Source organism: Garra rufa, chromosome 10, assembly GCF_049309525.1.
Source record: "Garra rufa chromosome 10, GarRuf1.0, whole genome shotgun sequence".
Lineage (NCBI taxonomy): Eukaryota > Metazoa > Chordata > Actinopteri > Cypriniformes > Cyprinidae > Garra > Garra rufa.
Window position 1 is genome coordinate 4,047,184 of NC_133370.1, and position 19,584 is coordinate 4,066,767.

Sequence of the window (19,584 nt, forward strand, 5' to 3'; positions counted from 1 at the left end):
ATTAACTATTTAACACAGTTTGCTATTTAATATAGTTTTCAATAAGTTTAAAAGTAAAGTTTTAGTCATTGTATTTTTACGTGTCATGTATTTTTATTCTTGTTTTACTTTAACATCAATTTAATATAATTTTAATCATTTTATTTTATATTATTAGTTTTAATGTCTATATAGTATTTATTTATTTTTAGTTTTTAGTTTAAGTTTTAGTGATTCGTGTGTATGCAAAATAAAAAAAAATGGCACATGAAACTTTACAATGATTTTAGGTGTCTAGACTATATAAGCATCAATTACACTAAACAGATGTAAATTAATGTACAGTACTGATCTAAAAAGTTTTTTACAGTTCTTAAGCTCACCAGTTCTGCATTTATTTGATCACAGTAAAAAACACAGTAAATATGTGAAATACAGTAAAATGTTAATTTAAAATAGTTGTTTTAAATGTGAATATGTTGTAAAAAGTAATTTATTCCTGTGATTAAAGCTGAATTTTCAGCATCATGACTCCAGTCTTTAGTGTCACATGATCCTTCAGAAATCATTCTAATATGTTGATTTGCTGTTCTGAAACATTTACTATATATATAAGTTATATAATAACTTTACTGTCACTTTCGACCAATTTAATGCATCCTTTCTAAAGAAAAGCATTAGTTTCTTACAAAAAAACACCACATTAAAAGTGTCATCTTACACTCTAGTACTGTGAGAGTCCAGTCACTCCTCCGTGTTGATATGCCCGTTCGCCCTGGTAGGTGGAATCCTGGGAAAGCGCCACATCCATCTGGGATTTGAACTCATCTCCCAGGTAGCTGTCCTGTAACACAAAAAAGTCCACAAACAACAGAATTAACAAAACAAGGACAAACAAAGACTTCAGAGGCTCATATAAAAGTGAGAACGTGTGCATGTGTACCTGTGAGAGCTCAGGCTGGGACAGTCCAGGCTGGCTCATCTGTGACGGCTGGCTCATGGTGATGTAGCCCTGGGTCAGTGGACCCTGAGAGAAGGGCTGAGACACCAGATCCTGACTGGCCTGGCTGTTCGGCATGTTGGCCTGCCCGCTGCCGTGATTACCGGTGCCACGGTTCCTCTGGCGACCTCCACGACCCCCGGTCTTACCTTTAGGAGCACCACGACCTGTAAACGGTGGGAGAGAACTGATTAATATTGTATTCCTAATTTTTTTATGCTGCACATTCAATGTATTTGTTTCAGCAAAAAGACCATTTATGAATATAAGTCAGGGTTTCTTGTTTAAAAGCAGTCTTAATTTTGTGTTTTAGGTAGGGATGCACCAAAAGTAATTCTTGACCGAAGCCAAACAAAATTACACACAAACGTGGTTTTTCGTGTTTTTTCTCCATGTATTTTGCCAATTTTTTTCACCATTGCATAAATTAAATAGCCAATATTTGCTTTTTTTAATTTTGTCTTGCTTTTCAAAGAACAAAAACAATAAAAAAACAACCATTTAAAAATATTTACTTAACAATGAACATTTTAAACATTCTAATAATGTTCCAACAAAGCACAAGCAGTGTTGTTTTTGACAACCATCTTAGATTTAGTCTTAGTCTTTTGGACTAAAATGCTTCTTAGTTTTAGTCAAATTTTAGTCACTTCTATATGTGATAGTTTTAGTCCAATTTTAGTCGACGAAAAGTCAAAAAGGTTTTAGTCTAGTTTTAGTCAAAAAAGGGGAAAAAGTAGTCTTTTAACAAATTAATGTAGGTCAGTAAATATTTTGCTGTTGGGTAGTGTCACTTATAAGTTGTGAAAATAGCAGATCTACAGTTCAACACAATGTGAGCTTCTGGATCGACTATTTTCACCAATAATTACAATAATGAAGGAATGTTTTAGAACATAAAAGACAAACAAGGATGGAATGCTAAAACGGCTTGCCATACTAGTACAGCAAAGAGTATTTAATGCTAAAACGGCTTGCCATAGCGTCAGATACTTTTTAAGTTTTAATTGGCATGCACAATAAGCGGAAATGTCATGCATTTTAAACGTCTGACGGACCACCCACTAACATTTTCGTCTATTCTCGTCTCGTCAACAAACTCAAACACGTCTCGTCATGTTTTAGTCATCAACGAGCCATTTTTATCTCGTCATCGTCTCGTTATCGTCATGAAAAAAAGTGGCGTCAACGAAATGATTTCGTCATCGTCATCGTTGACGAAAACAACACTGAGCACAATTTAACTTAAAATTAAAAAGTTAGTAAAATAATATTCTTGAGCCATTTTTAAAACCCTCTTCTTGAATCAGGCATGTTTTTAATGTAAAAATAAATGAAGCCTTGCTAAGCAAAGGAGAATGTTATAATAAATGTATTAATAGAGCTGTTGGAATGATTGTTATTATTTTTGTCTTACTTTTTTCTTTACAGAACAACAGTAAAATTACAATACTAACATTTATGAATGTTGACTTTTTTTTATTTGTAGAGGAAACCCACAAGAAGACCTTTGCCTCGGTGCTAGTTTTCGCTTGACAGCGGCAGATTCATAAATTATTTTCATCACGCTGTTTCAGATTATCCTTGCGCTTTAGACTTTGAACCCTGGCTAAGGAGCTCGTACAGCGCTGTCAGAATAAATACAGTTGGTGCGTGTATTAGACAACATAACATTCTGTAGTTTATTTACTAATGGTTTAAGGCCATTTGGTGATTTCAGTCATCATACAGTAACCAGCAACAACCACCATTTCTCTTCTCATCAAAGATACTAAACAGTCTCTCGCTGTCGGTGTTTGTAATGATTTTTGCGTCTTGCTCTGACAGTTGCTTCCACACTGCCCACATGTTTGCTGCATTCGTGAACGCCTCTATTTGACCGCATCATGTCATTGTTCGGTATAATTCATTCGGCCTTTCCGCTTATTAGGTTGCCGAACATTCGGTGCATCCCTAGTTTTAGGGTTTTCTCTTACCTGCAGCTGGTCCGTTCACCTGGCCTAGGTAGCCAGGCGGAGGCATGGGTGGCATGACCAGATTGAACGGGATGGGGATGTTCATGGATCCCAACGGGTTTGGCCCAGTCCCGATCATGCCGACCTGGTCATGGGTCTGGAAGTACATATTAGATGGACGTCCTGTAAAGACAGACAAGGAATGACAAATTAGATACACATTTCTCATCAGGTTTATCATGAAACAACAACAACAGCGGCAAAAATAAAAGTAAAAAAAAAAAAAAACAGTAAGATTTTTAATGTTTTTTAAAGAAGTCTCTTCTGCTTTTAAATATTTTTATCATTTAAAATAACTGTTTTCTATGTGAATATATTTTAAAATGTAATTTATTCCTGAGATCTTTCAGCATCATTACTCCAGTCTTCAGTGTCACATGATCCTTCAGAAATCATTCTAATTTGCTGCTCAAAAAACATTGTTGAAATAGAAATCTTTTGTAACATTATACATGTGTTTATCATCACTTCTGATTAATTTAAAGCATCCTTGCTAAATAAAAGTATAAAAAAAAAAAAAAAAAAACTTACTTTAAGCTTTTGAATAGTATAGTGTAATGTTAAATGTTATAATGTTAAAAAAAAGCTTTTTCAGTTAAATGCTGATTTTTGGTTCTTTCTACTCAAAGAATCCTAAAAAACACACACTCAACTGTTTTAAATATTGATAATTATAATAAAAAAATGTTTCTTGAGCAGTAAACCAGCATATTAGAATGATTTCTGAAGGATCATGTGACACTGAAGATTGGAGTAATGATGCTGAAAATTCAGCGTTGATCACAGAAAAACTGCATTTTAAAATGTATTCAAATAAAAAGCAGTTATTATAAATAGTAAAAATATTTAACAACGTTACTGCTTTTGCTGTATTTTGGATCAAATAAATGCAGGTTTGGTGAGCTGAAGAGACTTCTTAAAAAAAAAAAAAAACATTAAAAATCTTACGTGACAAGTAGTGTACTATTAAAGTTTTTGTTGGATTTATTATACTTTATAAATTTAAACTAATTTTAGCTAAATGTTATATAGTTTTAATATAAAAAATGTTTTAGTATTTATATTATCTTATAGTATTTTGTGTCTGAATGACTTTTAAAAAGTGTTAGTTTATTTGCAGTACTTTAAAAATAAACACAAATGACAAATGCTGCCTTGATAACTAGCTGGAATTTCTTTTTTAATTAAAGTTTTTTTTTTCTTTAGTTAACAAAAATATCCCTGGAACAGAATAACATTGCAACCGCAGTGTATTGAGACGTGAGCAATGATATGTAAGTGTATTCTCACCAGTGCTGCTGCGATCATACACAGATCCAGGAATCATGGCCTCTCTCGCATCATACATGGCGGTACTCATGAAACGGGCTCCCTGAAACACACATTTCCACTATTAGCAGAAGCATTTTGCAACTTACAAACGATTAGTTCCTACTTTGAAATTTCATGGTCACCTTGGTTGGTGCATGTAATGTTACAGATGCATAAGAAAGCATTTATACAGAAGCACTACTAATGCATATTATAATTGCTTATTACTAAATGCAAATGTTATTAATCAGATTTGCATGCATGCGTGGCCGTGCATATGAACCAGCAAGAAAACACTCTTTCTGAGGCAGAAGAAACCTTGATATGTGTGTTACTCACAGGGTTGATGGTGTTGACCAGCTTGCGTGGCTTGCTGAATTGCATAAGGCTCTCTCTCAGGTTGTTCAGAGGTCCCTCCACCAGAACCTTCTGCTCCTTGTAGTAGTTCAGCAGGTGGTTCCACAGAGGCTGCTTGGACAGAGCCTTAGGATTGCCCACAATGATCACGCCATATCTGCACACATACAAACACATTTGACCACATAATTAGCAATATCCACCTGCATTTATTGTTATTTGCACTTTTCACTCGATTTTGAGACATGAGTTTCATGTATTGTGAAAACAACTGAAAATATAGCTGAGGGCAGCAATTACAGGCACTACAAGCACTACAGAAGCAAGCATCAGACCAACTGCAGCAATGAGTAATTGAGGACATTTTAAGATAATTTTAGTTCAAATGGCTGAAAAACCATTTAAATCTACTAGTAATATAATTTATTGGCTTATCACTTTTGATCAATAGGTGGCGCCACTACCAAATTGCTGTGACGTGGTCAGTGTAAGGAGATAATGACACACACAAAGCTTGGTGTCAATATGTCAAAGCATTGCAGAGATACAGCCTCATGGTGCGTTCACACCGGACGTGAATGAAGCGGCAAGCGCGAGTGATTTACATGTTAAGTCAATGCAAAGACGCGAATAGCCATCCTGTGGCGCGAAACGCGCGAATGAAGCGGCGCGCATTGAGCGTTTCAAGCGATTTCCGTGCAAAACGCGCGAGTTCAAAAATCTGAACTTTGGCGAAAATCCGCGCCGCGTTAACCAATCAGGAGCTTGCTCTAGTAGTGACGGAGGCAGAAATCCGAAACAATAATGGCGGACAAAATCACCGTTGCTGTCTGTGGTTCCTCGGAGCTGTACGATAACGTTACATCTTTGGACTTTTGTAGAAACAGGAATAAAAAGGATCTTGCTAGGAAGAAAGTGAGTGAAGAGGTCGGACAATCTGGTTAGTTTTAAAAAACGCTCTTTACTCAATTTGACCTAGATATACATACATATTGAGACTACAAGCAAGCTAAAGCTGGCAAATTGAGCTCATTCACCTATTTTACAACTACTTTCCCGCTGACGAGTGGCAGAAGCCCCTCCCATGACGCGAATTCGCGTCTGTTGTGAAGAAAATGTCACGCGCGAATGACGCAAATTTTACCGAATCTAAAGAGACCAGTTTTTGATTTTTAGCCAAACCATTCCGAAGCAAAAATAGCATTTTTTCATATCTTCTGACCACTAGGTGGCACTATGCCGAAACTGTGCAGGTCGCCTCAGGTCATGCTTGTTATAACACATACCAAGTTTGGTCTCAATATGCCAAACCTTTGCAGAGATATAGCCTCATATCCATTTTTGCGTGCTATTTGTACAATTCGTTCACACGTTATTCAAGAACGGTTGGACTAATCAACTTGAATTCCATAACTTTTTGCCAGCATGGTCTGAAGATGATCTGAGCCAATTTACCATCTAGGACGAGTTAAAAAAAAAAAGCAGTTTTTGGTGTTAATTTGAAGGATTCAGAGGAAAAAATTCCTTCTAGACCTTATGGTTCAAAAGTGAAAACATGAGTGAAAGTTTGGACAAGTGGTGGCGCTAGAGAGTTTGAGTTAGAGACTTCAAACCAGCTATGGTTAATGTTGAGACTGTCCTCTGTCAATGTGCCAAATTTCATAACTTTCCCACAAGCGGTTCTATGGGCTGCCATAGACTCAAGAGCAGAAGAAACAGAAGTATAATAAGAAGAACGCCAACGGATGCAATGGGTGCCTTCGCACCTTCCGTGCTTGGCCCCTAATAAGGCCTATAAAGTAAACAGCATTTTCACCCACGTAAAACGTTACTTCAAATACATCTCTGCATTTCATACAGATACCTGAAGGACACTGAATGTTAAATTGCACCTTACTCAAAGTCTGCTTTTGTTACCTGGCTCTGGTTAGTGCCACATTGAGACGACGAGGGTCGTTCAGGAAGCCGATGCCCTGGTGCTCGTTAGCTCTGACACAAGACAAGATGATGAAGTCCTTCTCTCTGCCCTGGAAAGCATCCACGCTGGCGATCTCCACCTCCTGTAGACACACAAAGGCATCAATACATCACTGACACACTAATCCTAGATGTCAAACAGCCATTAAAAAATGGCAGTGCTATAGCAATAACGATCTTACACCAAAATGCGCTTTTCCTGACACACTAAATTGCTACAGTGCGGGTCTAGAGCAAACGTATGCAGCAGAACAGCTGAAATCAGTCTGTTTGGACGCTGTACCTGGTATAGTTTGGTGTGGAGTGAGCCGCTGAACTGCATGTACTGCACCAGGTAAGAGCGCTGACCCTCGTATGGTGTAATGATACCAATCTGGTCAGGTTTGGCTCCGGCCTTCAGCAGACGAGTGGTGATCTTCTCCACATTAGCAGCCTCAGTCCTGAATAAAGAGAAATAATTTTATCAGACCGGCCTTTTGAATAAGCTTCAATGTAAGAGCATTCATGAATGAGCTCATCAATTGTCAAATGTTTCTCATATTCTAGTAGTCACACATAACCAGACTTTTAACTACTGGCATAATATCTGTTTTGCTTTTCATTTGATTTGCCCACTGACCAATATATAAAAAGAAAAAGCAAACAAGTCAAGCGAAATGTATTTGTATAGTGCTTTTCACAATACACACTGTTTCAAAGCAGCTCTGGCTGCTCAACTAGTCTGGCTCTGACTCCCATAAACAGCATTTAACCAGTCTATTATATTGAGTCCTGCTGTTTTGAGGAAGCTTTTTGTGTACAACATGCATCAGATGCGTGTTGCACGATATACTGGTACTAAAAAAGTATTGCGATACTCTGCTTTTAAAAACAGTATGATTCTGCATTTTGCTAGTATTGGTACTTTAAGAATGCATTTTGATAAGAGCCATTTTAACACTGTTTATTTAGGGGCCTATGATTACCACAAAGTGAAAAATGCAGACGGAATTGTGGGATCCATTCATAAAAACAGAAATTACTGTACAACGCAGAATATCATGCAATTTGGCTATTTAGATATGAATCCTGCACATTTTTCAAGTTTCTGTATGAATGATTGGTGCAGACGCAGTTTTGTTTATTACACATACTGAAGCGGATGTGACAGTGTTTTCAGCCTCTGCCACCTTAATATATGAGTACATGAAGACATAAACCATCTCTTGAACTGCTTTGAGAGTCAGTTCAAGAGCATTTTACCGTTAATTTTGAAGAAAAAAACCCCCATCATATTATATCATATCCACAAACAGAAACGAAAGGCAGCAAACCAACAAAATAAATGTCCGGTGTAACTTGACAGAAATATTACTTAATGTAATGATAGTACTACTACTACTAATAAAAAAATAATATATTACTAAAAGAATATTAAAGGAATATTTAGCAGAAAAATTTACTAGAATTTATTTACAAGTAAAATGTAACTACACAAGACAGTATTTTTGAAAAAAGAAATAAATATTATAATAAATTAATTCTTTATAAAATCTAATTAATCTTTATAAATTAATTAGACATGCTTTTTGAAATTATTAAAATTGAATGCAGGAAAATTAATGTAAAATAGATCCACAGAATTTGATCAAAATAAAACTAAATTTGAGAAAAATAATAAAACGTATTTCATAAGGACCTAAAAATTAATTTAAGAAATTGCTGTTAAATTGAGTAAGTTTCATGAATTCAGGTAATTAGACATGCTTTTTGATTAATATTTTTTATGTAACCATTCAAATAAACAGAAAAACAGAATCCAGGAAAATTTTTTAAATAAAACAGATTTCATATATATTGTATTTGTCCTTGTTACTTGTTTCCTTTCCTTTCCATGTTCTTATTATTGATTAAAAAGATAAAATAACAAAAATACTATATGACATAAATTGTTATTGTGAAATAAAATTTCTTTATCATGAAATAAGATTTGGCTTTATCCATTTAGCTAAAGTTGCAAAGATCGGCTCGGTAGTTGCTCACCATAGTCCTGTGTAGTGGCACTGGCATGTGATTTTTATTATTTTAATCTTTTTTTTTAGGGGGGGATGAAATGCTTTTTTTAAGGGGAGACACTGCAGGCAAAAACGCAGTTTTTTCATGCACCTGTCAAGTTTGAGATTTTGGCTTTTTGGTTTTTCATAAAGTGTTTTTTCAGACTAGTGGAAAGAAAACATCCAAAAGACACTGTTAAGTGTTTCTTTTATAGCACTATCTATTTTTAGCTAACTTTAGTTTTATTCCTGTCTATATCCTGAAGGTTTTTACAGAGGGATTTTTACATATATGATTTGCTTGATTATATACATTTTATTCCCCAAAAAATGGTTAAAAAAAAAAAGTTTTTCCTTTCTGTTCCAGGTTTTTTCTGAATTAGGGTGTGACGAAATGAGATACCCAAAATTCCCCTCTGTAAAAAGTTTTGACTCTAATGTCAAAAAAATTCAACAAGAATTTTGAAACTGACTTCATCCAGTGTTCAGATTTTTGTACAAAAAAATGTATGCAAATTAGTGCATATTTCATTAAATAATGCCTCATTTGCATAATAAACCCTTACATTTGAGAACATTTGTAATACAAAAAAATGTTTGCAATTATCAGTGTAATCAATCAGCTGAGTAAGCAAGGTGATAACTATTAGTTCATTTTTTACTCTATTCACCTGCAGTGTCTCGCCTTAAATAGATAAAATAACTATAACCCCCATTTGGATCATTCAATTACTTTACCTGTCATTCTATGTTTTTGTCTGAGTATCGGTTTAAAAGTAGTATCGAGATATTTTATTCAGTATCGTATCCAAGTCAAAATGTTGGTATCATGACAACACTAGATCATATATTTGTTTTGGGAGCTGGATATCTTGCTTAATCCTACCTGTTGAGATAAGAGGTGCCAGAGCTTGCAATCTCCTCCTGGCCCTGGGTTACGTAGAAAAACATGGGCTTATCGGGCTGAGGCCACTGGAAGTCAAAGCCTTTCTTGATGCGATCAGCTGGAGAACAACAGAACATTATCTCTATAGTACTGTCTCTATATTACAAACTCAATCAGTGCAAACAAAAGATAACTTGAGATGACATACCAGCGGTGACACCGTTCTGCAGAGAGCCCTCGTAGAAGATGTTGGACGGGAAAGCGCTGAGCGCCGGGTGCATACGGTACTGCACCTGCAGACGGATGGGTCTGATGCCCAGCACCACCAGCCTCTCAAAGAGAGACTGGGACAGACCCGCTTTAGCCGCCTTCTTGCACATGACCACAGGACCCAGCTGACAGTGGTCACCCACCAGAATCAGCTGTCAAACAGAGATGACAGTAGTGTTATTAAACAGAACATTTACACATATATAGAGTGAACTTACAAATTTTAACTATTTTCCAAAATATAAGTCACTTTTTTTATTATCTGAAATGTGCAGGCTGCGCCTTGTATTCCAAAATATTCCAAAGCGGCTTTCATAAAGAGCTTGACTTATTATTTATATAAACATTTATGTTCCTCCTTTCGTTCACTTTTAACCTGTATAATCACGTCATTTATTGTGGCAAAGTAGAAAAACATTGTACTTTAGACATTTTTACTTTTTTCAGGTCAAGTTTATTTGTATACATTTCCTACACGCTGGTAATTCAGTTTTTTTTCTAAATCCTTAAGGCTTACATACATTTTTTTTTTCATGCTCTGTATATAACTAAAAACTGTTATTTATAGAGATTTTATAGTTTTTATGAATATTGTATTTTGCACATTTTGAAGCTACATTTTTCTACCAAATGCACTTTGACAGCTAAAAAGTTAGAGCTCCAACCCATGTTCCTAAGAAAATTTAAGTCAGAAAAAAAGTCAGTGAATTGACTGAACTTTAAATGTGGCTCAACCCTCTTTTTATTTGTGATATACTGTCTCAGTCTAAACTACATTCACACTGGCCAAACAAATTAGAACATAATGGTAATAACAAATTTATATTATTGTTGTTTTACTATGACAGTAATAGCATAAAACAATTGCACTGTAAAATAAATAAATATCTACTGTAGATTTAGTCGTTTTAATTAAAACTAGACTAAAACTAAAACACATTCAGATGACTTAAATATGACTAAAACTAAAATGGCATTTTAGTCAAAAGACTATGACTAAAAACTAAATCAAAATTTGCTGTCAAAATTAACAGTTTTAGAGAAATGTTTAATGAATGCATTACAATGTAAATAAACCCATTCGATTTTAGCAGACTAAATCTACTGTAGATTTAATCAACTAAAATCTTATGATATTTAGTCGACTAAAACTGGACTAAAACTAAAAGCAATTCAGATGACTAAAATATGACAAACTAAATGGCATTTTAGTCAAAAGACTGACTAAAACTAAATCAGAATTGGCAGTCAAAATGAACACTGCCCAGATCGCATCATATTTGTCTCATGTAAAGTCTGTGTGCAAATTTGCCTGTCACATACCTGTTTGGCCCCGAGCACCACTGGCACCATGCACTCGGGCTCCGTGGCCTGTGTGCTCTCATCAATGAGGATGGAGCGGAACTGCATCTTAGCCAGGCGAGGGTCACCTGCACCCACACATGTGCAGCAGATCACATCTGCATTCTGTGAAACAGAGAGACAATGAGATATAAAAATGCAGGCCTCTGTCATGGGTGGGCTGATGGATCATTTGTGCAAAGAAAAAGCTTTTTTTTTTATAGAACAGTGTGTGTGCGTTAATTGCAGGGGGGGAAATGCACCACACAAAAACATGCCCCATTTATTTTGCCAAAGAAAATGGCTTAAGCGGTATTGTGCTTCACCGCCTGCAGCGTTCATATATATAAATAAACGCACTGAAAATGCACTAAATTGCTGAAAGTGAAGTGAAGTCAGGTACCATGAGCAGCTCTCTCTCAGCGGTTCGTTTAAGAGCTCGGTAGCGTTTCTCATCAGATGACGACAGCTCGCCAGTTTCGTCCTTCAGCTGCTGCAGTTTCTGCAACTCTGGCATGCTGCAAAAAAGACAGACACACATCAGTTTTCAAAGCATTCATAGTACAAACATAGAGATCACTTTTAAAGGTGCCAAAGAATGCATTGATACAATATTTTAAATTATTCTCTGATATCTATATAGAAGGTATATGACATAGGAAAGGGCAAAAATTCTCCAGAAACGGTTTTACAGGTCCATTTACTACCTAGGATTTGTCCCTAGAATGAAATGTCTGTTATTACCTTATTTGGAAGGTTCATGAATAGTAATGATGAGCTCTGCTCTGATTGGCCGTTTCACAGAGTGGCTCATTCAGTAGCTCACACATGGAGGAAAATATATGTGACCCTGGACCACAAAACCAGTCTTAAGTCGCTGGGGTATATTTGTAGCAATAGCCAAAAATACATTGTATGGGTCAAAATTATTGATTTTTCTTTTATGCCAAAAATCATTAGGAAATTAAGTAAAGATCATGTTCCATGAAGATTTTTTGTAAAATTCCTACTGTAAACATATCAAAATGTAATTTTTGATTAGTAATATGCATTGTTAAGAACTTCATTTGGAGAACTTTAAAGGTGATTTTCTCAGTATTTAGATTTTTTTGCATCCTCAGATTCCAGATTTTCAAATAGATGTATCTCGGCCAAATATTGTCCTATCCTAACAAACCATACATCAATAGAAAGCTTAGTTATTGAGCTTTCATATGAAGTATACATCTCAGTTTTGTAAAATTTAACCTTATGACTGGTTTTGTGGTCCAGGGTCACATATATTTAATCACTGAGCCCAAGCCGCTATTAATATGCGGGTCGTTGAAACTGCTGTTTTGAAAGCATGATCATTTTACTTTCACTTTTGAGATTTGTGATTGCCAAGCTCGTAACGTTATACTACAGCGGCAGTACTTACCACATATTTTACAAGTTTAGATGCTTGTTAGTGATGCTCAGGATCTGTAAATCATTCTCCATCGTCCGCACAGTCATCTCTCCTTACTCTGTTTATGTGGTAAGTGAAATCTTATGTACTGCAATGTAACAGACTACTGCTAGCAAGGCCCTTTAGTGTCTCGCCTTATTTTATCAAAACGCATTATTTGTTTTCCGTGCCTTTCTGAGTACAGACACGAACCATCCCTGCACTTAACATCCCCTGCACAACCTGGAACATAACATTTAATTCTGTGATCTGCCATTTTCGCTATTGTCCTTGCTTTGTTTTTTCACAATAGCCTATCTGGAGATCGTCTGATGACGATGTAAATGTTGGGGGTGTGACTATTAATGATCCCGAGACTTTTACGTCATAGTCGCTGTTATGTTAGGATTAGCCTGTTTTTCAGTGGTCTTTTGCAAACACCAGATTTATATAAGAAGGAAGAGTCACGTTATGTCATGTCCATGTACAGAATTGTTATTATTCAACTATGCCAAAGTAAATGCAGTTTTCCATTCTATGGCACCTTTAAATGAGGAATTAACAACAGAAACCTTCGTACCTGTCCATGTTGCGGATCTGATTGTGCAGAGCCAGGAAAGACACAGGTGAATCGATGGCCTCACGACTCTTAGCGCACAGACGAACCACCTTCAGCCCCGTCTGATGGATCTTCTCGGTTAGCTGGTCCACCGCGATGTTACTCGGAGCGCAAACCAGTACTGGACTACAAAAGACACAAAACCAAAAACTCAGTTTATACTATAGGGCCCTATTTTTCCCAAATTCCATTTTCTTAAATTTTTCTATACAAAAATGGATTTTAGAAGGTAAAATTAAATTAAATTACAAATTAAAAAGCATGTGTAATTATTGAAATCATGGAATGTATACAATTTAACAAAATTTTCAATAAAATTTTAATTTTTATGGCCTTACGAAATCAGTTTTTATTTTTCAAATTAATTACAAATAGATTTTTTTCAATAATAAAAAAAAGTGTTTTAAATTATCTGTACAAAATGGATTTTAGATCCATTGTAATGGTAAAATTAAATTTAACAAATCAAAAACTATGTGCAACAACTGAAACCATGTATACAATTTAACTGCTATATATTTTTATGCAATACATTTTTATCCCCAACTTCGGTTTTATTTAAAAAAAAAAAACTTATTTTATAATAATAGAAAACATTTGTGTTCACCTTTTTTAGGAATTAAATTCAGATTTATTGTCTAAAACATGAGAAATCTAACAAAAACAAAAAAACATTAATTTAATAAATCTTTTAACATTTTTAATTAAAAATAAATTAAAAATTCTATTTTTCCAGTTGTCCCAATTCCGTTTTTTTATAAAAAAATTTCCATTCAAAATGGATTTTAGATGTGTTTTAAAGTTAAAATTAAAAAATCTAAAAGTATGTGTAATTATTGAAATCATGGCAAAAGTCCAGTAAAAATTACATTTTAATGGCCTGACAAAATCAGTTTTATTTTTCCTAAATTCAGTTTAATTTTAACAAATACAATTTTTACAATAATACAAAAATTTAGTGTTCGTCTGTTTTCATTTAAGATTTAATTCAGATTTATTATCAAAACATTGGCAATCTAACAAAGAATAAAACATTTATTTAATCTTATGCATTTTTAATCATTAAAAATAAAGCATTAAAGTATTAAAATGGATTTTAGATCTGTTTTAACAGTAAAATTTAATTTTACAAATCAAAAAGCATGGCATGTATACAATTTAACAGCAATTTATTGAAAGTTCAATATAAGTAAAACTTTAATGGTCTTACAAAATCATTTTATTTTTGCCCAAATTTTAACAAATAAACTTTTTACAATAACAAAAAAAAAGAAAATGCTGGGTTCTTCTTTTTGCTATTTTTTATTTCATTTGGATAATAAAGTTATAATAAAGGCATAAAACATTTAATTAATCTTATAACATTTTGAATCCTTGATATATGATATATAAATGATACATAATGTGAAATAATCAGTATAGTAGCCTATTAACTAAATGAAGTCCATTTCATGTTGAAATAGTATAATGCACTGGAAATTCAGTCTAAAACTGTCATGAGAGAACATGTCTCACCCATTGCCCTGTCTGGCCAGATGGTAGACGATGGTGGCAGAGGTGACAGTCTTTCCGGTTCCTGGAGGCCCCTGGATCAAACTGAGGGGTCGCTGCAGCACCGTCTTCACGGCATAAACCTACATCATTTCAAAACACCTTGAGTTTCAGAAACTTGAAGACAAAGGGCTAAATCAGAATAAGGGGAGTTTGGACAGCTCAGTACCTGCGAGTGGTTGAGGTCTGGCAGGCCCTGAGCAGTGAAGCGTTTGGGCAGCTGGCATTTGATGATAACGTCCTCCACCTCATGACCCAGCAACTTGTGGTAGATATAGCCGGACACAGAAGTCTCATCCACAGCAAACGTCTTCAGGGCACTCTGCATGCTACATAAGACAAAGAAAAAGTTGAACTTTGTGTCACCCAGGCTTACAGATCTACTTCACGTAATATTAAATCTGAAAATTATAAGGTGTGCTTTTCCATACAATTACAAATTAACCAGGAGTTGAGCTTTTAAACTTGAAAAAATTCCATGGGATTTGTGCATGATATATGTACCTTGTGAAGCCATTTGATAACTTGATAATGTGAAAAACAGAGTGAAATTTAAGTGCAATCACTGATGAGCTCCAGTCTCCATTAATTTTAATTGCATGGTTAATTGCACAATTATTTAGATTAACTAAATCAAAACTATAACAACAACAACAACAAAGACTTATTTGAAATGAGATAAACATTAACTGAAATAAAATGCATATAAAAAAATTAACTGTATTTTAACTAGCTTCAGCATTTCTCTTTAGTTTTACTAAATAACTAATTAAAATGAATAAAAACAGACAAATAAAATATTTAATAATTTCATAATAATAATAATTTAAAATATTACTAAAAACAAAATGTATATCATGATACTAAGATAACACTGTTGCAAGAATAAAAAACAATATTTATTCTTTATGATTTTATTTAGTTCACAAAAAACTATTCCTTACTATTAACTTATTTTATTTAGACTATTTGACAAGGCAGCATTTTACATTTTTATTTACTTAGAACTTGATGTGCAAAAATAAAATAAAAATGTCTAAAAAGTAATACAATCTACATACATATATAAACAATATTAATAAAAATGAAAAAACAAACAAAACAAATTTACTAAAACTATAAAAGTAATAATAAAAAATAATAAATACTACGTTAGTATATTAATAAAAACAAAAACCTATCTAATGATACTATGATAACACTGTTGCATGAATAAAACCTGTATATTCTTTATGATTTTATTCATTCCACAAAAAACACTATCCCCTACTATTAACTTATTTTATTAGTTGACAAGGCAATATTAATAAAAACAAAAAAGTCTCATGATACTAAGATAACAACACTGTTGCATGAATAAAACCAGTATTTTGTTCATTCCACTAAACAAAAAAAAAATAAAAATAAATACGTATAAAAATGTATAAAACTAAAAACAAAAACATATATACATATACAAAAAACATATGACAAAAACACATTTAAAATATTAATGAAAATAAAAATAAGATAACACTGTTGCATGAATAAAAAAAAGAAAAGGTAATTCAACTGTGAATTAACATGAAGGTAAGTAAATGAAATTTATGAAATATATCCATTTTCATTTTTGGAACAAGCCAGATAAAAATAAAATATATTTAAAAAAAAACTTAAACTTACTTTATTTTAACTAGTTGACAAGGCAACATTTTACATTTTTATTTACTTAGAACTTGATGTACAAAATAACTATAAATATTACTAAAAACTATATATACACATTATACCAAAAATATTGACAATAAATTTACTAAAACAGGTTTAAATCGACATGAAGGTGAGTAAATAAAAGCTATTTCATTGTTGGGGTGAATAAAATAAAATAAAAATATACTTAATTTATTATAGCTAGTTGACAAGTGAACATTTAAAATGTTTATTTCTAAAAATACTGCTGCATGGACAACAAGTACATTCTTAATAATTTATCCTTTCACCATCCACAAAGAAAAAAGTAGGTTTAAATCAGCATAAAGGTGTGTAAACGAAAGCAATTTTACATTTTGGGTGAACTATGCCCTGTTTTAAGAGTGGAAATGTTTTGGACTAGTGAAATTGTAAAAGTGATAGTAAGACTAACCGGTCAAAAGATGTTGACTTCCAAACAAAGTCCACCTGGAAGTTATGCGGCACCTCCACAGGTGCACCAGCACTGCTGCGCAACTCAATGGCGATTTCATCTCCATAATCTGAGAGGATCTCAATTAAGGAATCAACTGTATAATACACCCTGTAAGTACTTACATACTTATACATCAAAACAGCACAGTAAAAGTATGCAACTGATTTTCTGCTGATATAAAGAGTTGGGGCTGGGAGATAATTATCACGATATAGTTTTTTTTTTCTTCGATAAAACGATAATGACAGTTCGATAAGTGCTCGATAATGTTTACGCACTCTGCATTTTGCAGCCTGCACTTCCGGATGCCGCATGCAGTATTTAGTTTACAGCCACATGGCTCTAGTGCAACCATTACACTCGCATTTGCGACTAAAAGTTAGTACGTGCGACTGTAAAAAAAATATTTAGGAGCACCATGTGCGACTGACCCGATCAGCATATTTGTGTTTGTGCTCAGCGGAGATTTAAAGGTTTCTACGTGTTTTTGCAACATTGAGTAATGTATCACAGACAGATCTCACCAATCCTTTCATAAAGTATAGAGAGAGTGTAAATAAGAGACTGATTGTGCAGTAAAGAGAGCGTCGTTGTTTATAATAGAGCTTTGTGATATCGCAAACTAAGATGAGTGACAGCTTTTAATAATTTTAAGGTGGTTTGTAAATGAGATATTGATCTAATACAACAGTTAAATAAACAAGAAGTTATTATTAAGTGACTAACATTGACTGACTACAACACTATTCCTGATTTTGCTTTATTTCGTCGTCAAAAGTAGTCTGAAACAAGTCACAACTGTGCGCATCTCCATTCAAACACAGCGGTGTTTTGTTTATGAATGAACGTGCGTTTTTAAACGAATCTAGTGAAATGATTCAATTTCCCATTCATAAAGACAGACACCCGCTTTATTCCCGAATGAATCATCCGTTCAAACGAATCAAATGACTGATATGATTCAGTAATTAAATCATTGCCGCCACCTGCTGGCAGATCTGTTCAGTTATTTAAATCTTTAATATTTCTGTTTTCAAAAGTTTATATTATAGATTTTACATTAACCTCAACATGAATTTATGATTTTGATTGCACTCACCTCTGAGCCTCATTAAACATATGAAAAAGTAAAAAACAAAATTCCCCTGTAAATCACTTTGAAGAGTCAAATATCACCTCGTACGAGGAAGGCAAATTTTTTTAATAAGAGTTTCGATTATTGTTTAGAATGTGCTCCTAAAATTTTGACTGCTCCTAAGGAACACAAGTGCTCCTAGCAAGAAAAGTAAGTGTAGAGCCCTGAGCCATTTTTTTTATTTATTTATGTTGTCAGACAGCTAAAACATTTTACAAAATGTGTTAAATCAGCTGCACAAAGGGATTGGCATGCTGAAAAGATTTGTCTATTCTTATTTTTGTTGAATGATAAATATACTTAAAAATCACTTTAACTCTGCAATTACAGTCAGAGCCGTGTTACAAGTGTTGTATCATTTTACAGTTCTTATTTTTTATAAAAACGTTTTATATATTCTACCTCAATTGATTATTGTTAGGAAAGTATTTGTCCTGTTCTGACAATAAACCATAAATAATAATTAACTGTCCAGAGTAAAAATCTGCCTTTAAAATTGATAGATATAATTATAAAGATTTGACATTTATCGTGATAATTATCGATATCGACTGATATGAAAAAAATTATCGTGATCATTTTTTTTTGCCATATCGCCCAGCTCTATAAAGAGTGCTTGCAAAACTCACGGTCACAATGCAAGATTGTTGTCTTTTGCAGAGTTTTGCTATGCAAAGGTTGCAATTATGTTGCTATGCGGTTGCTTATCAAACCATTAATCCTAAGTATGAGCAATGTGTTCATTATCAAAAGAAAATAATAGCTGTCATTGTGTGACAACAAAGAGTTTGATCTCTGCTGAAAGGATACTGTCCGGGACTTTGATGACGTGTCCGATCCCCTTCCAGAGCGGAGCCAGGTCTCCTTTATAGCGCAGACAGATCTCGTCTCCTTGCATCAGTCGCATGTCTGATAAACAAAGAAAACACAGTTAGACAGACCACAGCTTGTGGATTTGTGTTTTAATAATAATAATAATAAAGCTATATATGGGTTGTTGACGTTACATGGCATTTTTTTTTTTTACTGTCCCACAAGATAAATTAATATAATTAATATTGTCGTTATTTAAAAAGCAGTCGATTGCTTAAACATTTCTTTGTTCTACATGAGCCAGTGTTGGGGGTAACACATTACAAGTAACGCGAGTTACGTAATAATATTACTTTTTCCAAGTAACTAGTAAAGTAACGCATTACTTTTTAATTGACAAGAAAAAGTTACTTTTTCAAATAAGTAACGCCAGTTACTTTTTCCCTCCATTTATTGATTAAAAGCTCTCCTTTCCCCATGTTAAAATAAATTGTGAGTAAGATGTTACTTTAGTTCTAGAATAAATGCGAACATGCATTAATTCATCTCACTCGCTAAAAAACAGATAGTGTTCTTCAAAATGAATAAAAACACTGAAATTCAACGCAAACCTCCAATAATTAAATGTTAAATAAAACAAATTATCCTTTATGTATTTAATCCCATTTTATTAACTGATGTCTTTGCTGCCAACCTTCGATGAT

General features: G+C 33.9%; 1 protein-coding gene across 2 annotated transcripts in view; it reads right to left on the reverse strand.

Annotated features, from left to right (window-relative positions):
• Positions 1 to 703: 703 nt before the first annotated feature.
• The window catches only part of LOC141343707 (regulator of nonsense transcripts 1), a 33,583-nt gene continuing 14,702 nt past the window's right edge, over positions 704 to 19,584 (reverse strand). For both annotated transcript variants that reach the window (XM_073848336.1, XM_073848335.1), the window contains exons 8-23: positions 18,878 to 18,976; positions 16,891 to 16,999; positions 14,938 to 15,097; positions 14,733 to 14,851; positions 13,179 to 13,343; positions 11,573 to 11,687; positions 11,152 to 11,295; positions 9,767 to 9,980; positions 9,559 to 9,676; positions 6,923 to 7,079; positions 6,580 to 6,722; positions 4,645 to 4,819; positions 4,285 to 4,366; positions 2,956 to 3,117; positions 923 to 1,146; positions 704 to 823 (exon numbers count right to left, since the gene is read on the reverse strand). In XM_073848336.1, the coding sequence (XP_073704437.1) occupies positions 704 to 823; positions 923 to 1,146; positions 2,956 to 3,117; positions 4,285 to 4,366; positions 4,645 to 4,819; positions 6,580 to 6,722; positions 6,923 to 7,079; positions 9,559 to 9,676; positions 9,767 to 9,980; positions 11,152 to 11,295; positions 11,573 to 11,687; positions 13,179 to 13,343; positions 14,733 to 14,851; positions 14,938 to 15,097; positions 16,891 to 16,999; positions 18,878 to 18,976 (2,306 nt within the window). The remainder of the gene's footprint in view (positions 824 to 922; positions 1,147 to 2,955; positions 3,118 to 4,284; positions 4,367 to 4,644; positions 4,820 to 6,579; positions 6,723 to 6,922; positions 7,080 to 9,558; positions 9,677 to 9,766; positions 9,981 to 11,151; positions 11,296 to 11,572; positions 11,688 to 13,178; positions 13,344 to 14,732; positions 14,852 to 14,937; positions 15,098 to 16,890; positions 17,000 to 18,877; positions 18,977 to 19,584) is intronic.